The sequence below is a fragment of the Pleurodeles waltl genome, chromosome 7, assembly GCF_031143425.1.
Source record: "Pleurodeles waltl isolate 20211129_DDA chromosome 7, aPleWal1.hap1.20221129, whole genome shotgun sequence".
Lineage (NCBI taxonomy): Eukaryota > Metazoa > Chordata > Amphibia > Caudata > Salamandridae > Pleurodeles > Pleurodeles waltl.
In genome coordinates this window covers 1061451186-1061462563 of record NC_090446.1, presented here as the reverse complement: position 1 = coordinate 1061462563, position 11378 = coordinate 1061451186, and the positions used below count along the sequence as shown (strand labels likewise).

Genomic DNA, 11378 nt, shown 5'->3' with positions numbered 1-11378 from the left:
CTAAAGGGCATCTCAAAGACACTGAGTCCGGAAGAGAGAGAGGGCCTGAACGCGCCCTTCACCCTGGAAGCGCTGCACTTGGCCGCCACGACCTCCAAGAGAGGCAAGACCCCCGGAAGTGATGGTCTCCCAGTGGAACTTTATGTCGAACTGTGGGACCTGATCGGGCCAGACTTGCTAGAACTCTACGGGGAAGTGGTGGGCAAGGGCAGTTTGCCGCAGTCCCTGCGTGAGGGCATGATAACGCTTCTGTACAAACAGAAAGGAGAGAGGGAGGACCTCAAAAACTGGAGGCCCATCTCTCTCCTCAATGTGGACTACAAACTCCTAGCGAAGGCAATGGCCAACCGCCTAAAGAAATTGATAGAGAAGATAGTCCACCCTGACCAGACCTGTGGGATACCGGGCCGGCAGATCGCGGACAGCCTGGCCCTGGTACGAGACACGATCGAGTACGTCAAGAGCCGAAAGGTTCCGACGGCCTTGGTCAGTCTGGACCAGGAAAAGGCCTTTGACCGCGTCTCCCATGAGTTCATGGACCGGACACTCCGAGCACTGGGACTGGGTGACTTCTTCTGTGACGTGGTGACCGCAATGTATAGAGACACCTCTAGCACAGCGTTGGTCAATGGATGGAGAACCGACCCCTTCCCCGTCCTGTCAGGGGTTAGGCAGGGCTGTCCACTCTCACCTCTTCTGTTCATTTGTGTTATAGAGCTCCTCGCCGAACGCATCAGACAGAACAGGGACATCAGAGGAGTGATAGTACCAGGAAGCAGCGGGAAGGGCGAAGTGAAGTGCTCCCTCTACATGGACGACGTCTCAGTGTTCTGTGCGGACGGGCACTCCATAAGGGAACTTGAGAAGACTTGTATCGAGTTTGGGAAGGCGTCAGGAGCAAAGATAAACAGCGCCAAGTCAGAAACCCTACTCTTCGGCCACTGGACCCCCACCAGAGACCCACTGCCATTCCCCATCAAGCAGGATTTCCTGAAGATCCTTGGAGTCTGGTTCGGCGGAAAAGGCGCGGCAGAGAAATCATGGGAAGAAAGACTGGCAAAGACGAAGCAGAAGCTGGGACTCTGGAGCCTCCGGAAGCTGACGATCGAAGGGAAGTCTTTGGTAATGCGGAACGAGACCCTGCCAATGCTCCTGTACATCGCACAAGTATGGCCAGTGCAGCCTCGAACGGCCAAGGCCATCACGAGAATGATCTTCTACTTCATCTGGAACTCCAAGATGGATAGAATGAAGAGGGAGGTGATGTTCAAAACCCACGACAAAGGAGGCAAAGGAGTGCCGGACATCGCCGCCATCCTGAGGGGAACCTTCGTATGCCACTGCGTGAGGAACACCCTGAGGGCAAAAGATGAAAGCAACGCCGGCTTCCTGATGGCACGGTTCTTTCTGTTACCGACGTGGAGGAGACTTGGTTGGGCAGAATGGGACAGCTCAGTCCCCTACAACTGGGAAACCCCATAGTTTTACAAAGAAGTGGAGAAGTTCATCAAGGAGCACGGTCCGGCGGCACCAGCCCCGACGCAGTGGACTCCAAAGATCATCCACCGACAGATCCGTGCGAGGGACGTCAGCGAACCAATCGGTGCCCTCCCCTCTGCCACAGCGGACCACGTCTGGAGAAACGTGGCCTCCAAACGCCTGACCAACCAACACAAGGACATTGCGTGGATGGCCATCCAGGGAGGCCTGCCAGTGAGAGCCTTCATGCACGCAAGAGGGCTCAACCGATACAAGTCCTGCCCAAGAGGATGCACCACAGATGAGACGACCTACCATCTCTTCTGGGAATGCGCCTACGCCCAGGACCTTCTGAAGGCCCTAAGCACGGAGCTTGGGGCCTGGATACCAACAACATGCATCACCGCAGACTCGGTAATGTATGGTTTGTTCCCCGGTTCCCACGCACTCGGAGACCTCCAGGGCTGCTGGAGGCTCCTGTGCTGCCTTAAAGATGTTCTCCTATTTTCCAGAAACCGCCTGGTAGTAGGGAAGAAGGAGACATCGACCCTGGTCTGCCGGAAGATGATCCACAGCCTCCTGCGTGACTACGCAGCACTGGACGGATCAGATGACGACAGCGACGACGAAACCTGAAGGGGTCCGCCCCGGAGGGTCCACTAACCTGTTGTCTACTTTTTTCTCTTCAGGACCCGAAAGGCGAACGGAGAGGACTCATATGAAGACAGGTGTAGTAAATGTAAAGTGATGTAATGTAATGTTTTCTTTTGATTAACGTGACCTTTTTCCTTAACAGGTAAAAGGTCAAAGGGATAGCTTGTGCACATGTTGTCAAGCTTGTTACCTACGACTTACGATCAAATAGGTATTTGTGTACGGTGACGATTGTATGTATCTGAACCAAAGCACAAATTCCTGACATTTGGAAAAAAAAAAAAATAGCTTTAATAATTGTTATGTGGGTTAAAGGAATTTTACAGCATATATTTTATTTTAATTTATGTAGTTATGTACACGTGGTATTTATTTTGTTGTATTATTTATGTAGTTGTTAAAAGAGGGGAATTTGTGTTGTGATGATGTGTCAAGTTAAAGTACTTTGCTATTGGTAGCCTATGAGGCACCATAAAGCGATGTCCACGTGCATTGTGAGGTCAGCAGGTTCTAAGGTGGAACCTTGGGGTGAGGAAAGATTGTCAGTTGACAGTGGCAGCCTGTGTAGACAGTCTGTTCATTGCCCAGGTGCTGTGTCCGAGTTTTACTTAATACTACTACAAGGCTAACGCTTGAGCTTCACGTCTCTTTTACTCGTCTATCACAACTTTATAGCATTTTTTAATCAGTTTTCTCTTTTGTACGATTTTAATTAATCAAAACAAATACAGTTACTTACTTACAAGGATTCTAATTACTTTTCAACCCTTCCACCTAGAAAAACAAAGAACGGTTTAAGAGTTTGTACACATCCTTTGCGCTCACATTAAAATATTCCCAAAATTAGAATTAAATAATATGCGAACATAAACTTTCTAACACACTAATTTTCGTGTGTATCTCCGATATTGCCCTACAAAACAAATATTAGCCACAAAAAAATGTAACTTGGACTTTGAGGCAAACTAAATGCACGTCCAATCAGTTAGCAGACTCTATTTGTTATCGAAGAGGACGTAAATAATGAGAAACTATATTCGGTTTACGGATGCCCAGAATGCCCCTCGGCAGATACCGGTTCCCGCGAATTCAGTTCAAAGAAGGGGAAAGGAGCGCGATCGGTGAGCGCGCGCACCACACCAACCAAACTTTCCAGAAGCGGTTCGTCAGGGTGACGGTGTTTTTAGCCAATGGATTGCTAGCTTCCTACAGTTCTATCGCCTGATTGCGTAGCGTCACTTCTAGGGGCGGTGCGTACCAAAGGTGGGCGGTCGGGAGTGGGAGAGGCCGAAAGAGGCTGGTGTGTGGTGTCTGTGCGGTGAGAGTCGGGGGCTCCTTGCATGGAGTTTTGCCTGATGGGTCCGGGCGTAATCGCCTTTGATTCTTTATTTATGGGTTTCTGTTATATTTAGCAATTATTTTTATTTAATCTTGGACAAAGAGCAGCCTCCTCCCTACCTCCTGACATCACCGCCTCATTATTTTTAAGTACACCTACTAAGATTTTTTTAACCCCCACGTATTTAGTTTTTTTGTAAAAATCACGGAATAAAAATTTACCACTTTTTGGTGGCATCCCTGGGCGGGTTCCAGAGGCGGAGGGGCGGATGGCACCTCATAAGCATGGCGGCAGCGGCTCTGGTCCAGGTTCTGGAGGTTGTAGCGGCGGGTCTTCCTCAGGCGGTAAATCGGGAAGTGGGTCCGGGTACTCCTCCGCGGTCGCTGCTTCTGCCACGGTCCTGCCAGTAAAGAAGCCGAAGATGGAGCAGCTTCAAGCCGACCACGAGCTCTTCCTCCAGGCCTTCGAGAGTGAGTGCACAAAGCAGTGTTTTGCCCTGTTCGGGGCTTTAGTCCAGGGTCTATCACAGGCCCAGTCCCTCTGAGAATCGCAGTGGGCCCAGGAGGCTTCCTACATGGCGTGCATACGTTAGCACGTGTGTGCATATTATTACGTGTGTGTGTATATGGGTGGCGATTGTGTGTATAAATAAGCATATGCTGTATTAAGAATGATGCTTGTGCACTTAGTGATCCGTACCTTTGTGTACGATTGACCGTATGACGTGCATAAGTACCTAGGCGTGTGTATACTATACCTTCAGCCTCTGCAAATAGCTGTATACCCACATCATATGTGATACTGTCAAATAATTAAGGTATTCTTCATAAAAGCTTTGTCTGTTTTCGTATATGCCCGTAAACATTATTTATATAAATTCTGGTCAACAACCAGGTTCTAAGTTTGACATTTGTTGTTGGGGGTGGCTAGGTCATGATCTTAGGGCAAATGTGTGTAACTGATCAGGCAGTCGTATTACCGATCTTAATTATGCAAACTGTGTTTGTCAAAGACGTTCTAGAAACACACCTTATAAGAACCGTGAACTAAATGTATCACTGTGATATTGCACGTGTTCCGTAGCTCAGGTGGTTTGAAATTGATACAAATAACCGAAATCTTCGATTCCCTTTGCATCCTGTCTGTTTCTTAATATACCGCGATTAATGCTAGAATGTCAGTTTGTTTACAATAGTGGATACCAAAAACGTATTGTCGGTGGATACCTTGGCTCACTTGAATCTTGTCACTATTTAAACTGCTGATTTTCGTTTTGCTGGGGAGCAGTTGGTGTTTATGTAATATTGCTTTCTAAATTCCTGTATTTTTGTTGGAGTTGTAAACCTGTGCCACAATGTTGTCTTTTTGCAATCTACGTGCTGTACACCATCAACACTTTACTAATTTGATGTTACTTCTGGAGTTGATCCTTGCTTGCATCCATAACTTGTAGCATCGGAAGCTTCAAAGTGTTTGGTGCAGAAATGGCAGCATCCTGGCATCACTTCCGTTTAAGCTTCTGCCACACATGTTCACCTGCTGCCTCTGCGTTTCATGTTATAATGATGAACACAAGTCTATAGGTAAAAATAAGCCGAAGTAATTGCACTTAATAGCGAAAGCAAAATGCACCCTAAATCGAGGCACGTGTTTCGGTAATGCCCGACGTTGATGGGGTACTATATTTTACAAATCAAGGTATCATCCTGTCTTAATAGGTGCCGGAAGTAGGGGTGCTGATGCAACCCCTAAATAACCACCCTGGATTTCAGAAGGTCGACGGACAATACAGAATCCTTAACTTTAAATTTTGTCATATGTCGTGTGTTTACAAAGGTTAAAAGTCAGCCTTTCTGTTCTTACGAACTGCTGCTTAATCTTTTAACTTAGGGCTTGGTGCTACTTTTCTTTCTCTGACTGCAACCCCTTAATTCACTTTACAAGATCCTGGGGCTGAGTTTATTTCAGGAGTACGAGCGGAGTGAAAGAAAATAATGTCAGTTGTCATTTTTTAAACACATTTAAATACCATTAAAATAACTGGGGAACTGTTTAAAAATATTTCGACAGTTGCAACAGCACAAATGAAGCACATTTTTTATATTTCGTGATGAGACAATCACACCGATTTTATCAAGATAAAAACGAGGCAAGAAAGTTATTTGATGATGTGGAAATTATAAGTATTTGCTGAAAACTGATTTCCATACACAATTATTTGCACTATGTAGTTTTATCGGTAAAACAGTGGGTTAGTGCGAATTGTCCATTTCAACAGAAAATATGCTAACTGTAAATGACAGTGTGCTACTACACCATGCATAAGTAATATATTTGTGACAGTGTGCTCCAAAATTCACCACCGGCTACATACCACACTCATACCACTTTCCTGCTAAATTACCGTAGAACATTTGCTATGTTTGTTCTTAGTGTGACGCCTGGATTGTTTACAATTTCTAGGATTTTAGTACGTTTCTATATACCAGACCTGGCTTTGCTCATTTAACTGTTCTGCGAGAGCTGATGCAATCCATACTGGGTTTATTATTTATTTTTTTAAACTTAATTCCAGTATTAATCATCAGACCAACAAATTGGTATTTGAGTAAGGAGAAATGCAAACGTTGGTTTGCAACTCCACTGCTCATATGTAGTTATTTTCGTGTGTTGCCTGGCATACTAAGGGCACCGCAAGTAATGCACCAATTTGATTATTGGTTGAATAAGAAATATGCAAGCTACACAATAACATGAAAAAGTACCCTAAAGCATTGTAAGTGACAGATGCTCTATGTAGGAAGTTGGCTCTGTATGTGCTATTTCAAAGTAAGGAATAGCATGCACAGAGTCCAAGGGTTCCCCTTAGAGGTAAAATAGTGGTAAAAAGAGATAATACTAGTGCTCTATTTTGTGGTAGTGTGGTCGAGCAGTAGGCTTATCCAAGGAGTAGTGTTAAGCATTTGTTGTACATACACATAGACAATAAATGAGGTACACACACTCAGAGACAAATCCAGCCAATAGGTTTTGTTATAGAAAAATATCTTTTCTTAGTTTATTTTAAGAACCACAGGTTCAAATTTAACATGTAATATCTTGTTCGAAAGGTATTGCAGGTAAGTACTTTAGGAACTTCAAATCATAAAAATTGCATGTATACTTTTCAAGTTATTGACAAATAGCTGTTTTAAAAGTGGACACTTAGTGCAATTTTCACAGTTCCTGGGGGAGGTAAGTTTTTGTTAGTTTTACCAGGTAAGTAAGACACTTACAGGGCTTAGTTCTTGGTCCAAGGTAGCCCACCGTTGGGGGTTCAGAGCAACCCCAAAGTCACCACACCAGCAGCTCAGGGCCGGTCAGGTGCAGAGTTCAAAGTGGTGCCCAAAACACATAGGCTAGAATGGAGAGAAGGGGGTGCCCCGGTTCCGGTCTGCTTGCAGGTAAGTACCCGCGTCTTCGGAGGGCAGACCAGGGGGGTTTTGTAGGGCACCGGGGGGGACACAAGTCCACACAGAAATTTCACCCTCAGCAGCGCGGGGGCGGCCGGGTGCAGTGTAGAAACAAGCGTCGGGTTTTCAATGTTAGTCTATGAGAGATCTCGGGATCTCTTCAGCGCTGCAGGCAGGCAAGGGGGGGATTCCTCGGGGAAACCTCCACTTGGGCAAGGGAGAGGGACTCCTGGGGGTCACTTCTCCAGTGAAAGTCCGGTCCTTCAGGTCCTGGGGGCTGCGGGTGCAGGGTCTCTCCCAGGCGTCGGGACTTTAGGTTCAAAGAGTCGCGGTCAGGGGAAGCCTCGGGATTCCCTCTGCAGGCGGCGCTGTGGGGGCTCAGGGGGGACAGGTTTTGGTACTCACAGTATCAGAGTAGTCCTGGGGTCCCTCCTGAGGTGTTGGATCGCCACCAGCCGAGTCGGGGTCGCCGGGTGCAGTGTTGCAAGTCTCACGCCTTTTGCGGGGAGCTTGCAGGGTTCTTTAAAGCTGCTGGAAACAACGTTGCAGCTTTTCTTGGAGCAGGTCCGCTGTCCTCGGGAGTTTCTTGTCTTTTCGAAGCAGGGGCAGTCCTCAGAGGATGTCGAGGTCGCTGGTCCCTTTGGAAGGCGTCGCTGGAGCAGGATCTTTGGAAGGCAGGAGACAGGCCGGTGAGTTTCTGGAGCCAAGGCAGTTGTCGTCTTCTGGTCTTCCTCTGCAGGGGTTTTCAGCTAGGCAGTCCTTCTTCTTGTAGTTGCAGGAATCTAGTTTTCTAGGGTTCAGGGTAGCCCTTAAATACTAAATTTAAGGGCGTGTTTAGGTCTGGGGGGTTAGTAGCCAATGGCTACTAGCCCTGAGGGTGGGTACACCCTCTTTGTGCCTCCTCCCAAGGGGAGGGGGTCACAATCCTAACCCTATTGGGGGGATCCTCCATCTGCAAGATGGAGGATTTCTAAAAGTCAGAGTCACCTCAGCTCAGGACACCTTAGGGGCTGTCCTGACTGGCCAGTGACTCCTCCTTGTTGCTTTCTTTGTTCCCTCCAGCCTTGCCGCCAAAAGTGGGGGCCGTGGCCGGAGGGGGCGGGCAACTCCACTAAGCTGGAGTGCCCTGCTGGGCTGTGACAAAGGGGTGAGCCTTTGAGGCTCACCGCCAGGTGTCACAGCTCCTGCCTGGGGGAGGTGTTAGCATCTCCACCCAGTGCAGGCTTTGTTACTGGCCTCAGAGTGACAAAGGCACTCTCCCCATGGGGCCAGCAACATGTCTCTGGTGTGGCAGGCTGCTGGAACTAGTCAGCCTACACAGACAGTCGGTTAAGTTTCAGGGGGCACCTCTAAGGTGCCCTCTGTGGTGTATTTTACAATAAAATGTACACTGGCATCAGTGTGCATTTATTGTGCTGAGAAGTTTGATACCAAACTTCCCAGTTTTCAGTGTAGCCATTATGGTGCTGTGGAGTTCGTGTAAAACAGACTCCCAGACCATATACTCTTATGGCTACCCTGCACTTACAATGTCTAAGGTTTTGCTTAGACACTGTAGGGGCACAGTGCTCATGCACTGGTACCCTCACCTATGGTATAGTGCACCCTGCCTTAGGGCTGTAAGGCCTGCTAGAGGGGTGTCTTACCTATACTGCATAGGCAGTGAGAGGCTGGCATGGCACCCTGAGGGGAGTGCCATGTCGACTTACTCATTTTGTTCTCACCAGCACACACAGGCTTGTAAGCAGTGTGTCTGTGCTGAGTGAGGGGTCTCTAGGGTGGCATAATACATGCTACAGCCCTTAGAGACCTTCCCTGGCATCAGGGCCCTTGGTACCAGAGGTACCAGTTACAAGGGACTTATCTGGATGCCAGGGTGTGCCAATTGTGGAAACAATGGTACATTTTAGGTGAAAGAACACTGGTGCTGGGGCCTGGTTAGCAGGGTCCCAGCACTCTTCTCAGTCAAGTCAGCATTAGTATCAGGCAAAAAGTGGGGGGTAACTGCAACGGGGAGCCATTTCTTTACACTCTACTTTACTTCTGCACCGAGTATGTCATATTTTGTACTAATGAGATCCTTAATTTGTTGTTTTTAATTAAAAGGTTTCCATCATTTGAAATCTGCTACCGTTGTGCATTCTGTTGAAATCGTGCTCTGTCAGGTTATTTCTGTGATCTACCTTTAAGCCTTCTGCTGATTGTGGTGTCAAAGTAATTTTTAAGTTATCTCATAGTATGTTTTTCAGAATTAGTATGGTTTTCCTCAGGTTTTTACCTTGGGTGATGTCTACCATTGTTGTGTTCTCCTAATGCTTTAGGCTGTCCCGAAACAATGTTTTCCTGGCTTTCTCGTTTCTAGGAGTACTGTTGTGGATAGTGTGTTCCTACTGTTGCGTCACAGCGTTGAATGACTTGAGTGGTTATTTTGTGACTGATCTAAAGCGTTCATTAGTTTCTGAAGCTTAAATTTGGTTTAATGGAAAACATGCTGTGCAGTGCCTGTGATTTTTTTTTGCATGACTTTTTCTGGCTTGTGCACGAGGCCTAGGGCAACGGTTCTTAACCTTTTGACTTAGGGGCACCCCCAATGAATGAATAACTGGGCAACGGGGACCCCCACCTAAGCAAGTTCTATGATTTGAACCTAAAAAAAATGCAGAAACAAGTATACATTGAAGAAATATAATCTTAAATATTTTGTTTAATGAGCAGACAAAAGATGTACAAATATTGATATTTTATTGGAAAGGTTGGTCGGAACGTTTCAAAATGTGTATTTCTAAAAGACATAGCACTGAGACTGGCAGTGACATATTGCTCTCTTTTTTTGGTTCGTAGTGTATGCTCTTGGTGTATACTAGTGTTTTAATTGAGGTCAGAAGCTCATACTACTGTGTTCTGTACTTGAATTGCTCCCACAAACTATGCTAAGGATACCAACTTAATTTTTAGCTTACATTTTTAAATGTTAACATTTACAGAAGATTTTAATAATTTCAATTTTACATTTATTTTTTATGTACATATACACGTTATTAATCCGCTAAAATCTAATCTTTTAAATGGTCGCAGACTACCTCAGTACGTGTCGCAGATTATGAGGGGTCTACTAACCCCACTTTAAGAACCACTGCTTTAAGACTTTACTGTTTGGTTTGATCTATGTTCTTGTTTTACTTGTATAATTAAATATTCTGATTGACTATGTTGCCTGCCTGCTCTCTGTTAGTTTGCTGTAGACTGAACAGTAGAATCACATCTGACTATCCGTCTTTTGACTGAAATTATTTTCAAGAGGTTGCAGGACTAACTGCGTTGTTTGAGGAATGGAGAAAGATTCAGTTGTCACATCTGCTCTAAGGTTAATGTTGCAAAATGCCTTATGTTTTATAACTCTATACTAAATGCACAAATCACTAGCAACCTCAGGTATGAATGTTGGTATTCATCTCTGATTAGAGTAATATTTCTTACGTTGTATTGGTATTGGTATTTGTATATTGCTTTTCTACCCATCGCAAGGCCCTAGTTGATTTCTGGGTGGTTGAGTAAATACTCCCTTTTCGATAATTTATATACCGCTTCTCCTGATGGGCCATGGAATGCTTGAACTTACATGGGCTTCCTGCATGTCCATCAGAATATTTGGGTGGGAGAGTGTTGGTTGTATTTTAGCCTAAACTGAACATGTTCAGTGAGGCGTGATGTGGTTTAGGCATAGGCTGTAAAAACGGCACAGTGCTTAAGTATGGGGTATTGGACAGAGTGCAAGACTATTCACACTCACCTTTTGTGGCTGTATAGCCAACTGTAGGGATGCTCTTTATTGTATGTAGCACCTTTTGGGTTAGCTAGAGTATATGCTATTTGGGTAAGTAACCTCAGTGATGTCAGAAGGCCTGCATTGTCCATTTTAAATCGCAAGCATTGGCAAAGCCAATAGGTCTCCCTTAGGCAAGAGCTATTGGCTTTGCCAATGTGTTTTAGCCTTGTTCCTCAGCGTGGCTGCTTTACTGCATGGCATAGAGGAGAGTGGCGTAGGGTGGAATGGCAAAGAGTGGAATAGAGTGTTGTAGAATTGAGTGGCAGATTGTGTCGTGTATTGGAGTGGCATAATGTGGAGTCGTGTAGAGTGGACTGGTATAAAGTGCATTGGCGTAGAGTTGCAGAGTGCAGTGGAGGATAGTGTAGAGGCGTGGTGCAGCATAGATTGGGTTAAGTGTAGTGGTGCAGGGTAGAGTGGTATAGTGTAATGGTATAGCGTGCATTGGTGCAAAGTTGATTAGGGTAGCTTACAGTGGATTGGCATAGTGCAGCAGCATACAGTTGAGTGTATTGGCATAGAGTGAAGTGGTGTAGATTGGTCTGATGAAGCGTGCAGTTGTGTAGAATGGCGAAGAGTGCAGTGGTCGGGTAGGGTACAGAGGCGTAGCGTGAAGTGGCATTGAGTG

General features: G+C 46.0%; 1 protein-coding gene across 1 annotated transcript in view; it reads left to right on the top strand.

Annotated features, from left to right (window-relative positions):
* The first annotated feature begins 3389 nt into the window (after nucleotides 1–3389).
* SUZ12 (SUZ12 polycomb repressive complex 2 subunit) overlaps nucleotides 3390–11378 on the top strand; it is a 628949-nt gene continuing 620960 nt past the window's right edge. The window contains exon 1 of the mRNA XM_069199996.1: nucleotides 3390–3942. Coding sequence (XP_069056097.1) covers nucleotides 3741–3942 — 202 coding nt within the window. The 5' untranslated portion in view covers nucleotides 3390–3740. The remainder of the gene's footprint in view (nucleotides 3943–11378) is intronic.